At 34.7% G+C, this 25,931-nt stretch overlaps 3 protein-coding genes across 6 annotated transcripts; 1 reads left to right on the top strand and 2 right to left on the bottom strand.

The window, feature by feature from the left end:
• The first annotated feature begins 6,955 nt into the window (after positions 1 to 6,955).
• LOC137939998 (peptidyl-prolyl cis-trans isomerase CYP40-like) lies at positions 6,956 to 17,808 on the top strand. Of its 3 annotated transcripts, none has more exons than XM_068784891.1 (10): positions 6,956 to 7,482; positions 8,782 to 9,282; positions 9,710 to 9,797; positions 9,890 to 9,942; positions 11,655 to 11,759; positions 13,998 to 14,073; positions 14,158 to 14,195; positions 14,332 to 14,403; positions 14,591 to 14,634; positions 17,501 to 17,808. In XM_068784891.1, the coding sequence occupies exons 1-8, from the start codon at positions 7,312 to 7,314 to the stop codon at positions 14,383 to 14,385; spliced, it is 1,086 nt and encodes a 361-aa protein (XP_068640992.1). In that variant the 5' UTR covers positions 6,956 to 7,311; the 3' UTR covers positions 14,386 to 14,403; positions 14,591 to 14,634; positions 17,501 to 17,808. The 3 variants fall into 3 exon arrangements, with proteins under 3 accessions (XP_068640992.1, XP_068640994.1, XP_068640993.1); XM_068784893.1 differs by having other exon boundaries at positions 14,332 to 14,407; XM_068784892.1 differs by having other exon boundaries at positions 14,332 to 14,413.
• LOC137940200 (protein WEAK CHLOROPLAST MOVEMENT UNDER BLUE LIGHT 1-like) lies at positions 17,663 to 18,655 on the bottom strand. The gene has a single exon (XM_068785135.1). It carries the CDS (start codon positions 18,653 to 18,655, stop codon positions 17,663 to 17,665), a length of 993 nt encoding a protein of 330 aa, XP_068641236.1.
• On the bottom strand, positions 18,290 to 24,166 carry LOC137939997 (uncharacterized). Of its 2 annotated transcripts, XR_011110296.1 has the most exons (9): positions 23,898 to 24,166; positions 22,856 to 23,221; positions 21,946 to 22,229; positions 21,653 to 21,781; positions 19,977 to 20,099; positions 19,766 to 19,873; positions 19,354 to 19,532; positions 18,978 to 19,219; positions 18,290 to 18,897 (listed from the first exon to the last, which is right to left on the bottom strand). XR_011110296.1 is itself a non-coding variant. In XM_068784889.1 (8 exons), exons 1-8 carry the CDS (start codon positions 24,043 to 24,045, stop codon positions 19,096 to 19,098), a joined length of 1,461 nt encoding a protein of 486 aa, XP_068640990.1. In that variant the 5' UTR covers positions 24,046 to 24,166; the 3' UTR covers positions 18,899 to 19,095. The 2 variants fall into 2 exon arrangements, 1 of the variants encoding a protein (XP_068640990.1); XM_068784889.1 differs by lacking the exon at positions 18,290 to 18,897 and having other exon boundaries at positions 18,899 to 19,219.
• Between the last annotated feature and the right edge of the window lie 1,765 nt (positions 24,167 to 25,931).

Genomic DNA, 25,931 nt, shown 5'->3' with positions numbered 1-25,931 from the left:
TTTACTTTGAAAATGGACGAAAGATCCAACTCATAGGCTATTTGAGTTTTTAGAAAATGAGATATATAGAAGGTCCCGTCTCGTCTCCCGATATCTCATACTTAATATCTCGAAATGATAAAACAGGCAATTTATGGCGTCGACGGTAAAGAGGCAGACAGGCTGCTGTTGTAGTGGGGGCCCAATGAAGTGGCGACCCATAAAATCTCTTGGTCCATCCATGCTGGGCCCAAAACTCTTCAACCCTAAAATATGTGAATTTTGTATTTATGTTATCCCTCGTAGTTTTTACCATGAGATGTCTCAAGTCTCAACCACACTTACATTTGCCTCTCTCTTTGCTAAATAAAAAACGAAATTGCACATTCATAAACACATCATCCACTTCAATGCAAACATTAAAAATGAAATAAAAAGGATGATTAGGAGCACAATTACTTGAGATCATAAAATTTGGGTGATGTTCATAATCACAAGTTTCGATCAATGATCATGAATAATAAACATGATCGAGCTAGACTTACAAGTAGGGATGTCGATGATTTAGATTTATCCGAATTCAAATCATATCCAAATCATTATTTAGCTTATTTGGGTATCCAAATCATTATATCAAACAAAATATAAATTATGAAAATATTTAACTTAATTTTTTTTTTAAAAAGTTATAAAACATTTTAAATGAGAAAATAATTATATTTAAATATTTAAAAAGAAATATTTTAAAAATAAGTTATAAAAATAATTATTAGAGTTTCTAAATATAAATTAGTAAAAAATATTTCTAATTAAAAAAATTCAATAAAAGTTTTACTTAAAAAAATTAAAATATTTTAAAAGAGAAAAATTACATAAAATAATTTAAAGAATGATAATATATTATGATAAATAACTTAAAATATTATATAATTATTTAAAGTTTTTAATATGTCACATCAAATAATAAATTAGGAAAATATTTAAGAAAATAACTAATGCATTACCTAGATTTACACAAATCATTAGAGGCATGCGAACATCCTATGAAGGTACCCTTCTATTTGTGCAAAACTCCAAAGTTGGGTTGCTCTCTTAAAAAGACAGAGAGGAGAGGACACTTAAATGCTAAGAAGATACATAAAGTATGTCTCTCCTCTCCATTGACTACTTGAATTGTCAATTATACTACACATAATGTATAAATTAAATTGTCTATTAGTGTAAGTTCTTCAAGTCCTCAAGCTTCCACTTCATGTAAGTTCTTATTTACAATAACAATCTTCAATGTGTTGTTTGAGATATTGACTTAGCAACTTGATTGATTATTCTTTTGTCCTCGGCTTTTGCCATAGACTTTATTAAATTTGTGTTAGAATGCATGTATCTAAAATATACTAGTAACATCATTAGTAGCACAATGTTATCATTAAAATAATAGAAACCAATATGATTTTACCATTGATCTAATAGTTACTTCAACACTCAAGTGAGAGAGGAATAGAAGAAAACTAAGAGCAAGGGACTTCAACTTAACCAAATAATCTCACAGTACTCAAATGAAGCTTTGTTAGAGAATTCATTAGGGATCCTATTGTAGTTTTACGGTCTAGTTATTCTTGCTCTTGTTATACTGAAAAGTGACAAAGGAGATTGGCATAGGGGAAATGGAGTGAACTAACTTTCACTAGATTGTATAATTTCTTCAAAAATGGTTGTGATGTTGGTCTATACTCATGTAACAGAAACAATTATTCTAGAATAAGGAAGCTTTTGGTTCTCTCAGCCGAGTACACATGTTGCGTTATTTGGAATATGATGGAAAACCTACCCTAGTTTTAATGAAAATCTTATGTATGAAAGAAGTTCCAAATTCTAGAATATGATGACACTTGACTATGTAAGGTGGTTGGTATCACGAAAACCCTCTTGTAGAACTTGATCAACCATCAACTCAATTTGGTGACAATCTCAAGTATGCTGCCTTTTATGAAACATGACTTGTTGGTACTAGAAATCTTTAGATCATTAGTTCACATTTATGAAATAGTTGCATGATTGGGATTTCAACAAATCCTTTACAATGTCCACCACCAAGCAATCAGACTATAGTTCTTAAGAGTTCAAATACCTCATCATTTAGATAACGGATTTGATGGGGTTGAATGTCCAAAAATGTTAAGATAGAAAGTACCTGCTTAGTGATAGGATGATTGAATCAAGAAGTAACCATAGTTGACCTTCAATTGGGTGTTTAGATCGAAGAAGCTTGCTATTAGTGTTAGGATGCAAGGTTTGGAGTTTCCAGTAGAGTAAATAGACACATTAATCCTTCTCTCAATTGGAATGAGAAAATAGGAAACATGAAACAGGAAACACAATAGAGGTAAAACAACAAAAATTCAGTAAAATAATGAAGATGAGGACTAATGAAACTCATTCTACTAAATGTAGTACTGATTTCACACCTAGATTGATTTGGTGATGAGATTTTATAATTTAACAAGAAGGGTCACTTCATTGAACATGGTTGGGCATGCATGTTCCCCACCCGCAAAGGACTATCACTCACCCAACAACATTCTCGCCAACTTTTACAATTTTCATCATCTTCTACCTCATAAACCCGAATGTCGCCATAGCCCTCGACGTCTCCAACAACCAGATCCCTCCTGCATAGGTGATCAACTTTTGATACCAAAACTATGATAAAACAACTCATGAATGTTTGGGGAAATGGGGGAACTCGATTTGCTACATCGACTACAACAAGAAGATATCAACATAGGGGTTTTGGAGGACTTGTCGAGGAGGAGATAAGGGTGCAAAGCCTGCTGGGTTTGATGCTTTGGGTGTCTAGAATCGATAGCCCTTTTATTCGTGTGGTGTTTCACTCGAAGAAGGAAGATATCAGCTTAGAGTGTTGAATGTTGAAAACGAAGTCTCAAAATGTTATTGGGTTAGTAACTGACTGCTATCGGATATTTGTTACATTTTTTGGTTCAATGTGAACCAAACCCATAATGAAAAGGATATTTGTTCCATATTGAATTGGATTTTAATTTATCTTAATAGATAGGATATTGACCCATTGACAACCTAATATGAAAAGTGGTCTCATTTAAGAGAGACACGTGACATTGAGGGAAGGAGACGAGCAACACGGATTATGGAATCAAGTGAACCACATATTTTATAATAGAGCTCAAACAAGTAACAAATAAAAAATAATTGAAGGATAAAAATGGGGTGATTTTGCCACCACCTTTATTTTGTAAATAACAAAGATTAAAGGTTAAAAATGACTTAGAGAATACCATAAAAATCTTAGCTCTTAGGAATTATACCAAGATGTTTTCAACAAGTAAACACATTGCTACTATTCTGTTGTACCTCCTTCAACTTGTTAGATGGCCAACCACAACTTCAAAGCACTTGTTAGTAAAGAAGACCCAAATCTAAGTATAGGTTCAATTCTAGGATAAGGAGAGATCATTTTGTGGAAATTGAATCAAGTGGCTAAATTAAAGAATTGAACCCTACACATTTGAATTGTTAATTTTTTCATGTTGTTGTACAAATGGAGTGTGTCCTCATAGATTTGCCAATTTATACACTCTTACACTCAACCAAAAAACAAATAGTGTTGCACATTGTTTTCATCCTATTAATTGTTAAACCCAAGGGTAAAATCATGTTGGTCTTCATTATTTTGATAATAACAAAATGGATAGGCTGAAAGTGTAATATTAATGGTGTTACACTCAACCAGTGTATTTTAGACACTTGCTTTCCAACACAAATATTATGAGGTCTATGGCAAAAGCTCAAAACAAAAGAATGATCAATCAAGTTGCCATGTCAAGACTCGAAGCAAAAACACATTGAAGATTGTTACCGTACAAAAGAATTACACAAAGAAGAAGACTAAAGACTTGAAGACTAGAGTCAAAGTCAAATAGCATATCTCAAGAACTCTAGCTATGTAAGTAGATAGCCAACCAAACTTCGATTCTTATACATATTTATATTATGGAGTTTAGGGCATGAAACACTTTCAAAATCATATTTTAACTGAATGCATATAAGTATTTTACAATGGTAAATCCCTTAGCCTACATCATGATTAAATGTCAAAACAGTATACTAGCATATGGTATGATCGATCATCCAGAATGTAGTCTAGCATAACTTATAATGCATGATCGAACATTAGCTCAAGCATGATTGATTATACAGAATACTACTAGGAAGATACTATAAAGCATAATCAATCATCCTTTATTGCTTGATTGATCCAACAAAATGTTGCATTAGCCAATTTTATAGAACATGATTGATTAATCGAATTGGGTTGATTGATCTGTGAGTTTTCTGAAAGGTTAAAAAGTCATTGATTGATGCCCTGATTGATCAATAGGCTTAGGAAACGCAAAAAAAAATTTAGTTGTTACACATAGTTGATCGATCATACCTTTCTAGTGATAGATTAACACATTTTATAACTTTTTGTTAACGGGCAAAAAATGGTTAGTTTAGTTGGGAAACTTATAAAGTGGCCTCCAAATTCTTTGAGGATCAAAAGTTGAATTTATATTGGCATACCAAACTTTTGAAAATTTATTTTTGAGGTTCATATTCTGATTTTACCCTTCAGAAAAAAAAACCCTCAAAATTTTCCAAATCTTTATTCACTCTTCTCATTCTTTGCATTCAAAGTTCCATCAAGCTCCGACACATTTCATCTCTTGTACATAAGGATTTGGAGGTTTGAATCTCACATGGAGAAGTGTTATTTCTCCAAACGAAAGTTGTAAGTTTAAATTTATTCTTTTGTATTTTATACTTTCGTTTATAGAGGTTCTCTAGCACCTTAAAGCTGGAAGAATCGACATTCTAGAGTAAAAATCTAGAAATGGAGCGCCAACTAGAGGCGGAATCTAGTTTGTACTGAATCTTTTGGGGAGAGATCAATTTGTGTAATTGGGGATTGTAGTTGGCTTAAAGAAAATCTAAAATCTCTTTGTACATTTTTTTCTACAACAAGGGTTCTAGGGCAGTGATTACCTTAAAGGGAGGATCAAGAACAAAGAATCATTGTCTCCTGATGGTGTGTGCTTGTTTTATTATTTACCAATTGCCATACTTTACTTTAGTACGATTAAATTTCTAACTTAGAATCTCCATTCACCTCCTTGTGAGAAGCCACCTAGCCCAACATCAATGTCCATCCTTTGATCTTTCTATCGAAGACTATTGCTCAATCTCACAGTCTTAATATCCTTACTCTCTCTCCAACATATGTTTTGACTACCTTTAAAATTCCCTGAATAAAAAGCCACCATGGATAACAAGTTCTAAGCACTTTCTAAGAATGACACATGGGACTTAGTCGTATGGCCCCTCTATATATACATGTAATTTTCTCCCAATAGGTTTTTCAGTCACTTCAATAGACTTGATGATACCCTTGATAATCATACAATGGTATGGTTAAACCCCATATATACTTAGATTGGGAATAATCTCATACTTGCAGCAATGAACTGCTTTTTTATGTCGATATTACTAATGCCTTTCTTGTTACATTTTTTTGAAAAAATTTGTATGGCTCAATCCCTAAGTTATGCTCACCCCCTCACAGTAAATTAAACAAATACTTTTATGGGTTTCACTAAGCTCCTCTAGCATGTTACAATGTTTATAGCTCATTTGCTCATCAGTTCTTGGTCCTTTCCCTAAGCCACTTAGTTATTATTAGACACCCTAGTGCTAGTAACTCTTAGCCAACCCCTTTGTCCCTAGTCACTAATAGCTTAGTGGTGCTTTCAGCTATCTACCTCATTGCTCTAGATATCTCTTGTGTTATTCACGTAGTCTCCCATTTCATGCATAAACCTATAAATTTTTTGTTCCTTCATGCTAAAACAATATGTATGCCATTTGAAATGCACAAGCCATGCGAGTCTCGCCCTCGACAAACCAACTTTCATTCATCGACTTCTCTTATGTGAACCAACCTACTTGACTTACCACGCATCACTCTTGATCTTATATGGTCAAGTGCTGGGATGAAGTTGACTATTTTCGAGTCTAGGGCATGCTAAGTCTGAATATCAGGCTATGTTATTAAGTTGTACTAAAGTTCTATGTATTTACTTACTATTTTTTCTAGAGTTTTGTGTTTCTCTCTCTCTTTCTCTCTCATGATCCATAAATTCCTATGCTAAGCTTGATGTACATTTTTAGAATAAACATATTTTGTTTGTGAGAGTATAGTGGATAGTAGCTGGTTTTGCCAAAGTTTTGCCTAAGTTGCACAAAAACATGTATACTTGTTACAACCCTAGCAAATTGAACATTTTTAAATTCTATTTCGATTTTATTTCGACCACTTGTAGTGGTGTACCTCACCATAAATTTCACTTACCTTCGTCTGATAAATTTTCTAAACCCTAATGTGAAACCCTAAACCATAGTTTATACTATAGTTTATAATATAGTTTGCAACCATAGAAAACCTATTATATCACATATTCCTTCTAATATTAGTGATATTTATTATTGTTATATCATGGAACAATAAATACGAAATGTTTATCATCCCCTGAAAATACAAAATGTTTTAAATTTATAAAGTTGATGCAAATTATAGATATTAAAAAATAAATTTATATCAATATTAGACTGAATATTTTATGTGATATATTTAATTATTTATCTTCAGGTGGGTCCTATAAAATCTGAATTATAGAGATTAAATATTTATATTAAAGCAATATAATAATAGTTAGGGGTAATTTAAATGTTTATCATGAAATGGGTCTAATCTATCAGGATAAAACTGAGTTCGCTCTAAAAATAAATGAAAAATTAATATAAAAAAATCAGGAAAAGATAAGACCTAATTTTCCATAAAAATGATATTCAGTGTGGTAAGAAGGGTCTTAGGTCGATCAAATTGAGTGATCTGGTCCGGTCCCTACTTCTTACAATCCGTTTTCGTCTTCTAAACTCGTGTCAAGGGCTCCGTCACCACGTTACCACGGCCCCACCTAAAACCCTAGAAAAACCCCTTAGGAGGCAAGTCCGAATTTCAAACCGTGGTTCTGCACTTGTGATACGCCCGTCACCCGACCACCAACTGCCTCCAGTCTCCTTCCCCTTCCGCACGTTACCACTTTTAGTCCCAATGCACGACTTCGTCGATTGAAATTGAATATTCCGACAGTGGCGCGACTGCGTCAGTGCGTGGCTAGTTGTTTCTAGGGTTTCCATTTTCGACTTCAGGGATTCCTTCGATAATAGCGGGGAAGAGAGAGAGAGGGAGAACAGATGGTGAACCCTCGTTGCTTCTTGGATATCGGCATCGGAGGGGAGCTGGAAGGGCGGATAGTGGTGGAGCTGTACAGAGATGTGGTCCCGAAGACGGCCGAGAATTTCAGAGCGCTCTGCACCGGAGAGAAGGGCGTTGGAGTTAGTACTGGGCTGCCTCTTCATTACAAGGTTCTGTTTCTTTCTATAGACGCCTTTATCAATGCTTTGGTCGGTATCTGGGTGTGTCTGTCTTTGCCTTTTTGTTGATGAGCTGCCCTTCTGGGTTAAAGATTCTATTTGAGGATTCAGAGGTCAGAAAATGACTGATCTGCCCTTGGAGTTTTTGAATATGACATTTGTAATGAAACTTTACAGGGGGTCATTGTCCTGAAAGGCGAGGGTCAGTCGAGTCTTTTGGCTGAAAGCATTTGTAGGACGAAGTCGTGGAGTCTTAAGTGAGATGAAGAAGAAATATTGGCTTTTCTTTTTCGTTTCTTAAATTTGTTGTTTAGTTTGATTTCTGTTGTGAACTTGGAGCGACGACGATTTCTTCAGCACCCAGTTGCTATTTCTCACTCTGTGCTTTTTCTTTCATTTGATCATCCAATTTACTTTTTTTTTTTTTTTTGTGCTTCTGAAGTTATCATTAGTGGTTTTAAGATAGGAGTGTGGTCGGGACAACGCAATAACTCCGAACATCATTAATGTGTGGAAAGGAATTGATATCCTTTATGGTGGAATATCTTGGTTTAATGTTGGAATGAGTAGTTTAGGCTGTCATGTCAGACTGGAATCCAGTGCATCCCTGGGGGTTGTTTTCTGATTTAACTTCACGACTTGGGTTAGGAATTGATGCACGGTCAAACATATTTTCACAGAATTTTACTTATATATAATTTCATTGTGCCATTTGGAAACACAGGCTATGCCACAAGTTCTACAATAAATTTTCTAAATTGGAAAGTCACCTGGATTTATGATCGTTGCAGCTTATTAAACGTCTAACTTACAGTTTACCCTCTGGATATGAGATCATAAATTTTTTACACTCACTTGGGTATTCTATATGGTAATCGAGTCTAATTTTTAGGTGCTCCACAAGTTTATCTTAACATGGGTAATAAATTCTAGCAATTTAGTAAATGTGTGACTTACTCTTTCAAATTGCATATTATTAGCAGATAATCATTTGGCTTAATATCTCTTATAACGTATTTGAAAAATTTGAGAAGGATCGGTGTTACAGGGTGGAAAATAAATGTTCCCTGGGGGAATTACCTAATATTTTGTCTGCAAAAATAAGATTAAGTAGAGTCTCTACCTGCCTGTAAGGAGAGCATTGTACTGTTCACCACAGTGGCTGGAATTTCAGTTCCAGAAAGATCCATGTGATAGTTCCTTTCCGTTTTTCTTTTTGTAAATATAGCTGATTATGTTAGTGTGCTTACTTGTAACATTTTCTTATAACCTTTTAATGAGCTATTGCAGGGTGTGAAATTTCACCGTGTTATCAAAGGTTTTATGATTCAAGGTGGAGACTTTTCAGCTGGGGATGGCACGGGGGGAGAGTCCATTTATGGATTGAAGTTTGATGATGAAAATTTAGAACTCAAACATGAAAGGAAAGGGATACTCTCCATGGCTAACTCTGGGCCCAATACTAATGGGTCTCAGTTTTTCATTACTACTACTCGTACATCTCACCTTGATGGGAAACATGTTGTATTTGGGAAGGTGGTTAAAGGCATGGGAGTGGTTCGTGCCATTGAGCATACTTCCACTGGGGAAAGTGATCGTCCACCTTCAGATGTTGTCATTGTAGATTGTGGAGAAATTCCTGAGGGGAGTGATGATGGGATTACCAATTTCTTCAGAGATGGTGACATGATTCCAGATTGGCCTGCTGATTTGAATGAGAAACCAACTGACATCTCTTGGTGGATGGAAGCTGTAGAATCTGCCAAGGCATTTGGAAATGAGCACTTTAAGGTAAATTTTGTAAAAGCACCTGAAGTACTGTTGTTTCCTTTTTCTTTTTCTTTTTCCTCTTCCTGTTACCGGTTGTCCTTATAATTTAAATTTTACAACTAGAATGAATCTTCTACTTTTCTTCTTTGCCTTTTTTAATACTGCACTTTTTTATGATTCTATTTTTAACGTAACTTATGAAATGTTTACTGCATTCTCTATCATAATCAAAATCCGAAGGTGCGAAAATTCTAGAATGTTCCGTTCTAGATGAAAAGGAACCTGCTCCAAATCACATTTGAACCTAAGGCACTAATTCTCCTCTTGTTGTCATTCTGTGACAGTTTGCAATTTATGTTAGAGAAATGCTGTTGTTGAGGTTTTACACATCTTACTTGGTCAAATTGAATGCTTTTTTTGGTGGTGATTTGGAAAATTACTGTCGCAGAAAGGTGATTACAAGATGGCCCTCAGAAAGTATAGGAAGGCTCTGCGTTACTTGGATGATTGCTGGGAGAAAGAAGATATTGATGAGGGTGAACTTCTTATCTTCCTTATGTGACTCTAGCTTTCTTCCTGGTAATATAAGCATTTATGTTAACATGCTTTTGGTTATGTAACTGTTCAGAGAAAAGTTCTCACTTGAGGAAGACAAAGGCCCAAATTTTTACCAACAGTTCGGTAAGCTTTACTATTGCTATGTGAAACAGATAAATCTGTTTTTACTGTTGCTATGGTAATTAGATAATCAATGATGATTGGAAACATTCAAGTATGAATTGGTTGATTTGGCTTTATAATCATATGTTATAAGTTTGCTTAGTTTCAAAACTGATAAATGAAGTTGATAGACAAAGCTGGAGTATGAGTAACCCAGCCCTTACTGTCTCAACTCTAGGGAACTCCTATTTTTCAAGTTAAAAAAAAAAAGAACTTGAGTTTACAGGTGCTGTTTATAACTTGCAGGATCTGGCACAAGAGAAAAAAAGAACACTACAAAATTATTCTTAGCAATGCAGATGAGAAACAAAATTGTTCCGACAGCTCACAAGAAAGTATTAACTTTCCAAAAACTGATTTAAAGTTACTAAGTATCTCTCTATTTAATATTTATGAACGCTAAAACGACTATGCATTTACTAAAATAAGCTTCATCACCACAATAGAACTACCCTAGGCCGAATTTTTTTAATTACAATTAAATTATGACTTGCTACTTTAGAAACAACTTGCTAAAGGTAGAACTCCATCAACTAATTAATGTGAGAACAGCGAACAATAAAATGAATACATTTTAAATTGAATACTAAAATGAATCTTGCTAACTAAAGACTTTCCTAAAGAAAACTCTTCTATTTGGGACAGTTGAAACTAGGAAACTACCAATAAATGACTCTTGCTAACTTTTCCTTGATAGAAAGTACGAAAATCGAATACTTTTCTAAAACAATAAATTTTCAAAGATAGAAAAATTAAGCTTTTGTCATGCAATTTTCTTCTTTCCTTCTCTTCTTCCATTTTTATAGTTTTAATTGTTTTCAATAACTTTGTCTGTTTTCCTATTCTATAGCCGTTTCTTCCATAATAGTGCCATGTACTACAGTTTGGCAACAAAAACTGATGAACAATAAAATGATAAATATAGGTAAGGCAGTTTTGTAGGCGCCTGCCCCTTTTTTTCTCTTTTAAAAAATTTCTGCCTCTATAAAAAACAGTAAGGCAGCAGTGTAGGAATATTACAAAATTTCTTGTTGCATTTGCTCTAGAAAACCCTTGTGCTGTTTCATCTGCACCAGTTTGACATCATAGACATTGAACAAGAGTTGTTTATTGCAGTTTGATCTGGTGGTCATCAATTAGATCAATGCTCTTGTCATTTTTTGTATCGCATGTAAGGCATTTTGTGGAAGTGGATTGACTTTCTCCTTAGTGGATGCGGGAAAAAAAGAGGGGGGAGGGGGGTTGTTCCTATGCTGGGTCCTGGGTTCAGATCTTGCTGAGGGAAAAAGATCTAATGCGCATGGTAACCAAAATTTAAAGAAAAGGTGCTTGCAGGAGAGTCTATTTAGTTGTTGTTTTTTCTTCCATATTCAAGAGGCAAAAGTCCATCAAGTCAAACTACTAGAGAGGCCTTCTTTTTTTTGGAACTAACTAATATAGAGATACTTTGAAGAGGAAAGATCAATATTCTTAAAATGAACCATTGAAATCCAAACGGAAAGTCACAGGTTGACTTCTAGTTGAAAATGTAAGTTTCGGGGGATTTTGGTGGGGGAGAAAAGATGAGGTATCTGTTTGTTTGAAAGTGATCTTTGATTTGGCTGCCTCACCTTAATTGCCTATTTGGGTTATTTAAAGCATTTGACTGTTTTCTCTTTGCATCTTATGCACAGGCCTGCAAGCTGAAATTAGGGGATTTTAAAGGGGCACTATTGGATGCTGACTTTGCAATCCGTGATGGAGAAGTTAATGCCAAAGCTTGGTTTCGCCAAGGTCAGGTTAGTATATTTCAGTTTAAAAGTTTCTGCTGATCTATGAAATGATTTAATTTTGTTACAGATTTTTCCACTACAAAAATAAAATTGTTGCGAATTTTAATTATTGAAACTGTTTATTTGATTCGTACATTTATAGTCTCTTTTTAATTTGTTAAATGATATTTGTTTTTTTTTTTAAAATAAAGTGTGAAAGTTGAATGATATTTGTGTTTTCTTATTTTCTTTCACTTCAAAGTGATCTAACTGCATAATATTCTTCTGGCAAATTTTCGTTTACTTAATGCTTGTGTAGTCCCTTTTGTTTTGACATTTCGTGTCATGTGAATCTTTAATTTGTTTTTCCACCTCATGCTTTGCAAGAGTTAGGAGCCAATTTGGTCCAACTAGTCCCTTTTTTCAACTGTCCATTTGGATCTAGGAAATGTTTTAGTGTGTAGGGGTGTCAATTTTTCCTGTTTAACTGATTTTCCATTTACCTTTTACTAAACAGAATGGAAATTCAATAAACAATCTTACCCAATTAACTAATCAGGTAATTTACCCAGTTACCATTTACAGTATATTAAGCGGAATGGGATCAGGTAATAGCTATTCAATACATGATACTGATTATCGTTGAACTCTAAGGGTATAAAAATAATTTTTACTGTATCAAAGGTATAACATAGAAGATACTGCCCTCGATCAGCCAATTCTTTGGCTGATAAATTGGCAAAATTTGGAACCTCCCAGCAATCTCTCATTGTTTGGGAAGGCTTCCCCCCTTGTAATCTGCTCAATTGAGTTTTCTCTTAATAAAAATCAGCACCTTTGCAAAAAAAAAAAAAAAGATACTGCCTTGATTTCCCTCAATGAACAAAGAAAATTATTATATATATTTTTAAAGATGACGTATTTAATAATGAGTTTATTACATGTATATGCATGCTGTTATATGACGTTTTTATTGGTCTTTAGGTATTATGAAGTGATATCATGTTTTCTTTTTAATTTTTAAGAATTATATAAATTTTTTATTAATTTTTTACTGGTTTTCCATTTATTTAACTGTTTACCTGATCGGTGATCAGGTAAATAAACAGAAAAGCAATGCTCTTATTTACAATGGGTTGAAACGGAAATGGAAAACAAGATGGTAATCGGAACGGTATATGGAATATTTTATTCTTTTTTGTGCATATTACCATTGGCACTACTTGTCCCACAAAGGGTATTTCTGGTCTGTGCTCTTTCAAGTGGAGTTTCCCATCGCCTGTTACTTGTCGGGGACTTCTTGTACATTCTAATTGTTTTTTGAGAGACTATTAGTAAAGCTTTATTTAATAAAGAAAAAACATTGTCTGAAAGAAATGAAAAATCTTTGAGGAAACCAAACTAGCTTAGAAGCAAAGATGGTGTGCCAAAATTCCTGTAAAAATAAAACCAAATGAGAGGAAACAGAATTTACATCGTTCATCGGGGAAACTTTTTTCTTCCTGCCAGAACACTCAATTTTTTTAAGTACTCTCAATGATGCGAGGTAATGCTTCCTTTTCTTTTATGTTATTGGTCTTTTGAAGAAGAGCTCAATTTCAGCGTCTTCTGCTCCTATGTGGCTGTTGTTATTCAATTTTAATGATGGTTGATGAAGTATTGACTGAATAAAGGGCATGTGGAATGAAATAATTCTTTGCTTTTTCTGTCTTTGCTATAAGTTTCCACTCTTGACCTATATGCACAGAGAAAATACCAACTAATCTGAGGTTTAGTTAATTTATTTTTTAATCAGCCTTTGTAATGACCTGGTTTCAATGGAGTTCAGCCATTATTGCATTAAGGAGGATCTCTGGCTACTGCCATACAAGGTTTCTTTAAAGCCCAATTCCAAGTGTTTGTCAATGTCTTGAATCCCAGCTTGAGACCACTATGTAGGCTTCTTAGTGTTGAATAAAGCTTGTTCAGCCAGTGAGTATTTCCTAAATGAACATACATCTTAAAACTTGAAATCAAAAGATGCAGTTCATGGGTTTCTCTCTCTCTCAAGGAACTTTGACCTTGCCAGGTTGAGCTGATAATGCAAGATGGTTAAAATAATTAATAAGTTGTGTCATGATCCTTCTACTCTTCTAGCATCAAGTTGCTGGCAGCCTTACATTTACTGATTATGCCAGAGAAATCTTTTTCTCTCCCTTTTCCATGATAGGATGAGACGTGGGTTATTAATGATAAAATTATGCCTGATAATAGTGTTTCTACTAGGCACACATGATACTTAATGATGTGGATGCTGCGGAGGAAAGTTTCAAGAAAGCATTTGAGATAGAGCCAAATGATGGTTCGTTGCTGACTGTCTTAGACTCTTTTGTCATGGCAAAATACTGAAGTGATGGTGTCTAATTCTTTTGTGCATGTCATTCAGGAGGGATAAAGAAGGAGCTTGCAGCTGCTAGAAAGAAGGTTTGTTTATTCATAACTGATATTAGTATTTCATGGGCTTCCCTTGTATTTCACTTTCTGATATAAAAGAAAAACCAAAAAAAAAAACTTATTTAGTATTCAAGAATCTATACTGTAAGGCGTAAATGGATTTCAGATAGCTGATAGACTGGAGCTGGAGAGAAAGGCATATTCCAGAATGTTCAAGTGAATGTTATCCTTCAGCGTAGTGAGTAATTGTCTGTACTATGGGAAACCTGTTCCTTACTCTTTACTTCTTTTTTGAAACTTTGGAACCATACAAATCTGGCTTGACTTTAGATTTGGAATGTGTGGCAGTTTCTTCTAAGTTAATTCTCTGAAATCATATCTGTCAATTTAGTGTTTGAATTTTAATCTCTGGTTGCATGGTTCAGGTGTTTGCTGTGACGGGGCAACAATTAGCTCGACCTCAGTCCAGGTACCCAAGGTTACATTTGTGCATTTGGCATGTCTAGGATATGCAAGACCACTGTTGTAATTAAACTGGAAGCAGATGTTAGAAATGATAAATGTGGATGTAGTTGATATTCAAGCCTTTATCCCAATGATAAAACTGGAAAAAAATTATCGAGAATAGTCATAAAAAATGAGAATGAATGAAATAAATTTTTATTTAGTTTTCTGTATCTGATAGGGCTCAGTTGATAGTGGTGCTGATATTTTGGGTATTTAAGTTTTTAACGAAGAAAGTGAATTTGGTGTGAAGTAGGAAGATGGTCCTTGGCTCTGGATATTTTAGTTTTTCCTCATCGGGAAATTACCTCTTCAGTTATTGACTTGCAAGATATTTTTGGGTTTGCAATCTCATGCTGCTCTCTGTTTATGCATCCCTTATTAAGAAACTTCTTCATTACAAGATTGGTGGGTTTCACAACTTAACCCATGTGCTAATAGTTTATTGAAGGTAACATTAAAAAAAATGAAGGCTCAGCTAGCTTTCTTAACCCTAACTCCCTTATACAGCAACCATAACCCTATACAATTATTACCATTACCTCTTAAATAAATTGCAGGTACTCAAACTTCTTGAATAAATGAATGCTATACTATTTAGATCCTACCAGTTTCAACCAAGACGGTTCTTTACACTATTTGCTGTCTTCTTTAGAGACATATCCACTCCCCAATTTATTTTTAATGCACTTTGACAGCCAAATCTGGAACAACTGCTCGAACCTAATTATATTTAGTTTTTAAGGTTTGAGTTATGTATGATTCCTTAATTTTGTTATGAACTCCATTCACTTCATCTGAAAATGTTGTAGTGATACTTCGTTGTTGGTTCTGGATGACACTTTGTGAGACTGTCACTAGAAGCCTGTTATGATATTTAGATGGGGCATGGGAAGACACTTAAAGAACAGCGCAGTGAGATAATGATTCTCTTATATGATAAGTTATGCATGCTTGTTAAATAATAAAATAAGTGGTTTTAGATCGCAGAATATAGGGAATAAAACACTAAAACTTGTGGAACTGAAGACAGGTTATCTTAAAGTTTTAAAAAAATGACTAATTTTACCCACTCTTGTAAGTTGTAACTGCAATATGGGGGCTGTTCCCGAGCACACTTAATGGTGTGTCTTTATTTGGTAAAGTTTGGTGTTGGTCCATCCTAAGATGATTAGCTGAAGGTCGGGAGTCTTTTTCCAACTAATAACCAGATGATTTTTCTGATATTAATTTTTAGGATTATTCCTACTAAAATGCCCTTCCCTGTCTCAGACTACACAAATGGCTAACAGGCTTGAGACATGAACAACCCAATTGGGGTACAAACTAATTGGGGCATGAACCAGCCCAACAATGTAGATGTCTTACTCAGATGCTATGTTAAAGTTGAGTTAAAGTTCATTCTAAAATGACTAGCCAAAATTTGGAGGTGTTTTCCCAATTAATAACCACAGGATTTCTCCTGACACTAATCCATATGGGATTAGTCCAGCTAACATGGTTAATGAATCCTTGGTTCTTTCATGGGATTGTTGTATAGTTCCATGATTTTCTGGAAAACTCATAAAATAGAGGTCAGAAGTTCATCACGTTCATTTTCATCACTTTTCTAATTTTGTTTTTGGAAAATAAGTTTTCTCCATTCATGGTAATAAGTTGAAGGTTTTAGGAGAGTGATAAGGATTAATATTGAGTGAAATGATTGTGACTATGGCATTACTATTTTACTATTACTTGTTATAAAGGATGTTTTTTTAATAACACTTGCATCATACAAGTCTTTGTAGTCAGACAAAATGATCTTTGAAATGACAAGAGCACACTGGTTTACGAATATACACAATGTATGCAGAAAATAAAAGTGCAACATTCCCCCCACCTAACTTTTGTTTCCTTTGCCTCTGGCTTGAAATAAAATTTCACATTGAAAAAAAATAGTGCAGCACTAGATAGTTTCTATTCATGTTGTCAATTAGACTTCTTCACACTCAAAAGTTGTTTATGATAATTGGCACCTAACAGTAGGACCAGTGTTTGAGAACCTCAGTGGGGTCTTGATTTGGTGCAGTGGTTGGGTGGTTTCTAATATTTCTATCCACATTGAATTACTGGGTCGACCAGTATGGCTTTAAACTTTGCTTTTCAATCTTTCTATTCCATAGACTGAATGTAAATAGCTAACTGAACTAAGTCAACTGGTTGAAACCATTGTTACCAGAAATTGGTAGCATCTCCCTGAAAACTCAGTACTGAAACTTGTTGAAATTTTGGAGGAAAAATTATTATAGCCTTTTAAAAGTCACATGGTAGTAGACCTAGTGTCGTTATTAGCTGGGGGTCGGAATCGTCTTCCCCCCCTTGGCGCTACTGGCCTACCCTGCATTCCATTTCTGAAAGGGTTCAGAAGCATTTCAGTTTATAAAATTTGTCAGTTGACCATGCATAAAAAAATTTCTTCTTTAAAAATTTCCCCTATTTTGTGTAAGTAGCCAAACTTTAGATGTTCTGTTCAAGATTTTCAGGAGTTTCCTGTCTGTTCAATATAACTTTTGTAGCACTTCCTTTTCATTTTTACAGCTTTGGAAATAAATTTTTTCTCTCTACTCAGTTTACCATTTCTACCGATTTTTTTAACAAGTTTAATATTCTGCTCCTCTTTTCTATTTCCTATTCTGGTAGCTGCATCCGGAAGAAATTGGTTCATCATAATGTTATTTGGCTGTTAAGATTTAAACTTCTGAAAATGTGCAATGTAAAATAAGCTTACTTATACACAATTATTCTTCTGTCTTTAACTTAAAAGAGTATCTTTGTTATGTGGATACGTGCAGGTTTTTCATGTGGGAGAAGGAAGAATTCTTTATCCCCTGCAGAAAAATACAAGTATACTCACTCCTGCCTGAACCAGTTTTTGTTGGTTGGATTCTTAAACAAAGTTGCAAAGTTAACAGTATACCAGTGATTTGGTATCTTACAATGAATTCTGTTGCTGGTTATCCAAAAAAATTTCGTATATGTCGAAGAAGAAAGCTTCTTATATGATGTAATACAGATGGTTTCTTCTTTGTAACTTTCTTGTTTCTGCTGCTACTCTTGGAAACTCTCATTCTTTGTGGAACCTCGTGACCACTAATGAACTTTTCTGTGTCCTTGGCTTGAGGTGGATGGTTCTGCTGGGAAGTTGAAGGCCTCAACTGCTGCTGGTTTCTGATGTAGTCTTGCTCTTCTACTATTTCGCTTGATTTTTTCTGCCGTTTGTTTGGTGCTTGCACTTCATTTAATCTTCTTAATGCCTCTTGTTGCTGTTTCTCAGCTGTCTGTCTCTGTTCCATAGAAACAGAAACTCTCCAATCTGCAAGGGTCGTCTCCTCATTTGCCTTTCTGATTAACTCATAATATTCTTCTGACGATAATTCTACAGTTGGATTTTCCATTTTTGAATGCTTTATGTAGCTAAGTGCAGCTCCAACTGATGCTCTGTATGCATCAGACTCCATCCTAGCAGCTCGATGCATTAGCTGCAGGGCTTTCAGCGACTGTCTTTTGAAACGATATTCTTGTTTGAGCTTTGTTCGAGCTAATCGTTCATCAGTGACTTCCACTTTAAGCTTTGCCATGTCCCCTCGCGTTTGATCCAAGCTTCTCCTGATTTCCTCGATCCTTCTCCTCTCATCTCTTTCTTCCTCCTGTTTAGTATCGAGACTTGTTTTTGTGGCCTCAAGTTGGGATTCAATGGTGGAAATGGTGATGGTCGCCATGGATACTCTTGATTTTGCTTTGGACAGGTCTGATTGTATCTTATCAAGTTCATCAAACAAGGGCTTCGAATCTAGCCATGATCTGACAGCCGCTTCCCTTGCTTGCTCCACTGCTTTCTTAGTTTGTGCCAACTCAAACAGGGCTGCTTTCAGCTCAGCCTTCTTGTTTATGCTTTCGGATTTCGAGTCATCTTCCGCTCCATCAAATGACTGATTTTGATTTTCCATTGTGTTATGTTCGAGTTTTCATTTCCAGGGGCTTTAAAGGATTTTTTTTAACTTGTTCTTATCGTAAGGTGTGGTTGGTTGGCGGAATATCCGCGGTTTGCTGGTTTAGAATGTCGGGGAGCTTTGTTTTTGCAGATAGGCCTGCGTTTCTGCAACCTGGTGGTGTCTTCGGTTGTTTGTCCTCTGCCGAGCTATGCAGCCATGGTTTTGATACCTTCCGTTTGTTCTCTTCTGTCAAAAATCTAAACCATGTATTCAGTAATACATTAATTGCATTAAATAAATGCTTTAAAAAAGTTTTTAGAAGAAAAAAAGGCATTACTGTTCTCGTCTTTTCAACTAAGGTGATAAAACTTCGACAAGCAGAACCAGAAAATTCTTCCTCACTCCTAGCAAATTACCCCATTGCTTCAAAACACGCCACCAGAAGGCATTGTAATTCATGTATTGTAGTTATCCAGTCCCAAATCTCTTAGTGCATCAACGGCAGCATCCTTACAGCTTTCATGACTCTCTTTGGCCTTTCTGATGATCTTCTCAACGCCATTATTGAGCAAAATTGTTCTGTAAAACAAATAACACATTCTGCTCTTCATTCTAGTGAAGAAGACATCATCTATGAAATGCACTTAATGCTTCAAAATAATATAATAAAAGGAAAAGGACTTCAAAGAAGCAGTGACATAGGTTAGTTTAACCTGTTCTCTGGGTTCCTGACTGCAAGATTACGAATCATGAAACACGATTGTCTCTGCAGCTGGGGTACACCGGGAAACTTATTCATGGCTTGGATTGCTAAATCCCCAGCACCCGCTTCTATAGCTAGAGCTGCGTTATCTGGGGCCCGTAGTGAAAGTATACATATGATAGAGATAATCTGTAAAAGTAAAAAAAGTGTAAATAAGAGTACCGTGTCACTGAAAATCATGCCATACCCTGGTAAGGATTTATCCTCATGTAACTTAAACCTACAAAACACAACAATCCCCCTGCCCAGAAAAGATTAATCCATCATAGTGGATGTAGATCTGTATCAATGATCAACATCAAGAGAAAAAAGAAAGCATTCGTGAGGACCCACACATATGTGAAATGTTGAACTTTTTGTACCTCTTGCAACACAGATGGATCATCAGAAAATGTAGATGCAAGCTTCATTAGTCTATCTAGTCCCCCACTCTGTACAATAATACTCTTGTTGGCATCACTTCCTGCCAACTTGCGACATGAACAAATAGGGCATTAGAATATGAAGATAAAATAAAATTTGAAGTTGCATGCTGGATTCATACTTGGAAAATAACTAACAACAATTGCTAACCTTAGAGAGTAAAGAGCAGCATGCCTTTGCTGCTGCTTTATTGTTTTGTTTGCTAGTGTCGTCAATACAATGAAGAATTGCATCAATCCCACCGTATTCAGCAATAGATTTGCAAATTTCTTCCTGAAAATAAGTAGTGTTAGAGGGACAGCCGAAGCTGCCATCAATAAGACTGATCATCAATTAACTCCAAATAAGGGATTTATAAACGTAGTGAATGTCTAAGTTTTGTATAGGCTGAACAAATGTCATTCAGCAGAATATTTTCTATTATCATTGTTCACCATATTACTAATGTCTTATGCGAGGATTTCGTACACACAACACGGTACAGAGCTTGACTGCCCAGATCACCCTGAATGTCTGGGAAGCCATGAACATAACTGACATGAAATATCAAGTACATTAGCCACTATAATTCACGGTTTTTCCATCTTAATTTTTTGGCAAAATTTAGGAGGATCTATAGTGATAAACTGTCTCAGAAGACAGATAAAATTTCTGACTTGCACAGTCTTTTGTAATACAATTAACGTTTTTTTTTTTTTTTTTTTGTTTTTTTTTGGCTTTTCTTTTAGCTTGATTAGATTGCATAAAATGTAAGCAGGACTTCAGACGAAGTCATTAACCTATTATGCCCATTGATCAAACTTAGATTATTATCTTTATCTTATTTCTGTAATTGAACCAATAGCATTGGAAAATATTTTTATTTTATTTTATTTTAATTTAGTTTTATTCAAGAGTTTCTATATTGAGGAAAGAATCAGAAAAACTTACCAGACTTGAAAATAACAATAGAGACAGATAGGAATTTTTGGAGAAGCTTCTATGAAAATCTAAGCTAGATGCACTCAATTTTTAATATGACCATCAAATTTGAATTGAATGACTTAAAACTTGATTTGTTCTTATTCTAAATTTATTTGTTATCCCATGCACTTATGATTGATGCTCATTTGATATTATTTATTTTTTAATTTTTAATAATAAAATGGAGATAGTGGCATTGTTGTGAATATGATGAAGTAAATGATATTCTTATAAATAGTGTAACCTTTTCTAAGAAAGCAAAAGTTGGGTGTAACCCAAAAGTTGGCCAGACTTGAGTCCAACCTGCTCTCCATTTATTAAATATATTATATATAAAAAATAAATTATTTAAAAATATTTTGTAGTAAATTCCTAATAAAATAAATATTATATAACTAAATAATTTGGTAAATATTTGACTTAACTCAATAATTTATTCAAACTAAATAATTTAAAATTTTCATTTTGACCTATTCAATTTGAAGATATATGTCTATATATATATATATATATATAGCAAGTAGATGGTTTTGATGAAAGTGTTATTATTTTTTCGAAAAACTATATATGAAGTTTAGGTAAGTTTCCATTGCACTTCAACAAAAAATTTGCCTAAGTTTTAGAAATATTTTCTTGAAGTTTTGGAAAAAAATTTGAAACTTTCAAAATTGTTTCTGGTATATCTAGAAAAAAAAGTTTTTTTTTTCTCAAGAAACAGTTTTCTATAACCCAAGAAAGAATTTTATTTGACTGGTTCATAATGGGCTTTTTAGATGTCTGTCAAAGTACCAGTACTGAAAATGGAAAACCATGGATTTAACTTACACAATTGTTGAATGAGAGGAAAAAAGAAAGTTCCTTACATTAACAGCCAGGGTTTTCAAAGCAATGCTTGCTGAAACCATTCTTGGTGAACTGATCCCTTCATGAATTACCTCCACAAGAGGTCGTGCAATTCCAATTTTAGCAAATCTTCGAGCATAACCAAATACCTGAATTTGCATATGTTTGTTAGTTACCAGAATTCTTAGAGATGCACTGAAATATAGGGCTACAAAATTTCACCACAATATATCTATTTTTTCTATTTACACTAGACACCACATAAATTTATTAGATCCTAGAGTGGAGTTACAATGCAAGAGAATATACATACTTGAGATGCTAAAACACGGTTATCATCAGGTGTCAGTAGGACCCGTAAAGCATCATAGAGACTTTGAATGTTTGTTTTGGTCTCCCCCGTCATAATTTGGAGGAAAAGCTCATCAATTTTCAACTCCATGAAAGACTCCTTGAGGATCTCATTACCAGTTGCTGCAGCAGCAACAACAGCAAAACCACCTTCCAAAATGTTTTCGTTTTGACTGTAAGCATTTAGTATGGTCACTACAATCTTTGGGCCATCACTCTGTCTAAATGTTTCAGTACTCTGAAGGTCTGCAAAGTGAGAAGCAGAAACTGAATGATATAATTAAGCCCATGGAAGAAGAAGAATTATAGTGAGCCAAGAGATAGATCAAGGATTTATAATTCTAGTACATTTCGCAATTGATATTCAGGAGGGTATTGACAGTGACAAAGCTGTTGATCACCTAAACTGCCTAACTGAGATTCTGTATAGAGGAGGTGCAGCTTTCTCTCTTTAAAAATAACATTTTGACTTATTGAACAGCAGCAAAGAAATATATTTCTTATACAGAGGCACTCAACAGCAAGTTTTCAACAAGAGAAGAAAGAGACAAACGGCAGCTTAGAATATGTTCAAGCTTCAAAATCATGAGCAAAATGGCAATGTAAAACAAACTTGCAAATGCATACAAATTAAGAATCAACTGACGAAGGTTTCGCACCTATCGAACATTAACACTGCATCCTATCTCCTTAAACTTGTAACTACTAGTTACTTTTCAAACGTGTGTATTTATATGTAGCTCATAGCACCAAAAAGGAATTGCATCTACAAAAGATAGAAGATCAGTAAGGAAATTTTGCTAAATAAAGGTCTATGACAATAAAGAAGCAAAATGAATAATTCAGCCAATATCTATGAAGTGTGGCTATACCATGAAGGAAGGCAGCCAATGTCTTCAAGGCTGAGACAAGGGGCCGTTCAAAGCCCTCAGAAAGTGCAGAACATAGAGCAGTAACAACTTCAACTCCCCCATTCCTAGTTGCAATCGATGTATTTGCAGATGTTTCAATACAGCATTCAGCATACAGCTTATCAAGAAGCAAAACCAATTCATCAAGATCCTCTGTTGGTTTGATTGCATTAACCTTCGCCTCATCAGAAATTGTTGGAACATTCTCATCTTCAAGCTGTGGCTGACATGCAACTAGTTTGGAAGCTATGGATCTCAGTCCATCTAAAGACTGAATGACAGGATTGTCTTTTACACTAGTCACTCCAGGTATGCATTTGACAATACCTATGCCAGCCAAAAAAGAGTTTGAAATTAGACTAATTAAAATGTAGTATAAAAAGAGAATGCATCAGAAATGTAGCATTTATAACAAAAACAGATGGTATTGCCTTAATTAACTTTTCCTCGTGAAACTTCATTTCATTGATTAATAATATCCAAGAAAGGTAGAAAGCTGTTAAGCGCTGCAGTCTCACTACTAAGTTGATTATCACAAGTTCCCTTCTCACTGGAAGACAAGCATCCTGATTCTGCCGCTTAAGTGTAAATGAACCCCCATTCCCGTTCTGATGCATCATGCACCTTTTCAGTTCTTTACTCACAACTTCCACATCTCGATGATCATGATTACAGACTCATTGCGACTACGTTGCGTTGAGTTAAATGAAAATTTCACCATTCTGATCCTTCATGGTGCATTTTCGTTTTTTACAATGACAACTTTCTTTCGCACTTACAACCGTCCGCAAAGATCGATTACTTCTCGTTTCTTAGTAAAATTAGAGACCAAATAAACTACCTAAAGAACTAACTAGCACAAAGGACAATAAACAAACAACAGGAGATCTCGTCCTCAGCATTCCGATTTTTGAATCAGAAGGAAAAAAATTAGCTGAAAAACATTTTTACATTATACAGATATAGGATATCTGAATCGGCTAAGGCATGAAAACTACGTTACCCGAAAGGTCCACGCCCTGAAGAGTTAGGGTTTGGATGGCATCTTCCAAAGCTTCATCAGGTTCCATGCCGAGATCTTCCATGTTTTCCTTCACCAAGCTTTCGAAAGCATTCTGTGAGATCGTCCGGCCGGCCTTGGGAGGGCCCATTTTCGGCAACAGTCGGCGGCGGAGCAGGAGGCAAATACACTCAATACACACTCAAATCGAACAAAACTTTGTCCATTGTATGGTATGAGATTCCCACCAACCCATAAACCAAAAACAAATGACTAAACCATATGACATACATCCATGGCAATGAAAACCCATAACACTCCAAATCAACCAACCCTGGAGTTTAGTTAGGTTAAATATCACAATTTCCACTAAGAACGGCTACACAATGTAAATGAACAAACGACTAATTATTACATATAGAATACTAAAAAATAAAAGACAACTAAGAACAACAATACTTAAATTTCACAAAAAATAAAAAAATTTACCTTTTATTCCTACTCTCTCGTGTGTTTGTTGGGGCATCAATCGGCAGATTTTGATATTTTATAGTATTATGCCTGATTATTTACATCTACCATATAAGTAACTATCACAATCTCCTTTATCCATTTTTATACGTATATGAATATAACGTGGTCGACCAGGTTGTCTCTTTGTAATAAGTGGAACAACTCGTGCGTTCGTATCAAACCAATGGAATCTATCTCTAGGAGGATAGAAACCAATTACATATGTTTGTCTACATGTCTCTCTTGTGTACCAAGGATCATATAATTGATTGAAATCATAATTAATTTTTTAGCATACTACAATGGCATAGCCACAAGGATTTTATTTTTTTTTCATTTAAAAGTGGGTATATGTATAAGTTCTTCAAATCAACATGATAAATTTTTCCTTGAGCCACTTTATTTATCAAAGAAGCATCAATGAAAGGAATAAAAAATGATCTCATATTTCCTGCTCTTTCATGCATTTTCACAAAAAAAATTGTTTAATCTATAAAAAGTTTTTGCTTCTGATGCTTGAATAGAAAGACTTCTAGTACTTTTAAAAACAATATTGAAACTCTCACACATGTTAGTGCTCATCACACCAAAATGAATATTGCCATCATGTGTCAGTGACCAGAACTCAAGACTCTTCCCCCTTTATCAATAATTCTTTCGCCTGCTCACTTTGTTGCCCAATCAATTCCATGACATTTGTCTTCTTTTCACATGACCATATGCGAGCAATCAAAGTATCATTTTTGAACATCCTTTTGAAATTAGCAACTATATGACGCATACAAAAACGATGAAAACATTAGAGGTAGAAATTGTTGTTGGACTGCCCTTATCATACCTTTTTGCCAATCTAAAATTAGATTAAAGGGTTTTTTTCTTCAAATAACAAAACGATCTAGACAAACTAGAAACCATTCCCAACTATTTTGATTTTTCGATTCAACAATAACAAAAGCTAGAGGAAAACCCCTAGTACAACCCCATATGACTTTGCAGTCACTACGAACCATACCTCATCAGTGATGGGGATCATGTTTCATTGACTAATGGACGCCTATGCAAACAACTTAGACTGGTTTGAATTGGACTGAACCCACTCATGATTATCCACTAGTGATAGGGGTTAGGATTCGTTGACTAATGGATGCCTGTACAGATGACTCAACCTAGTTTTAATTTGATTCAACCTACTCTTGATTACCCGGCCTACTCTTAATCGAACACTCTACCCATCCTGGTAACTAGGATAAACACAAGAAAACATAATAATAAAAAACCATATCATGTATATTTATAACACCCCGATCTCCTCACCACATGGCAAGATCATTCTATAAAGCTTTAAAATTATTCAACAACATTCTATAACACATGAATTTTAAAAAATAAAATAAAAAATCCTTAGCAAAAGAACTAGTATTATTTATGCAAAAATCTACCTAAGTCCAAATGTTCCTATCACAAAAAACTGAAGATACTTGAGAATAAGTTGAGTACTCTGACCTGAATGTTCCTATAAAAAAA

Source organism: Aristolochia californica, unplaced genomic scaffold (genome assembly GCF_029961685.1).
Source record: "Aristolochia californica isolate CCGP_79_NKW_82.1479 unplaced genomic scaffold, dmAriCali1.0.hap1 SCAF_9, whole genome shotgun sequence".
Lineage (NCBI taxonomy): Eukaryota > Viridiplantae > Streptophyta > Magnoliopsida > Piperales > Aristolochiaceae > Aristolochia > Aristolochia californica.
Note: the sequence above shows the minus strand (reverse complement) of the source record. Positions and strands in the feature narration are given on the sequence as shown.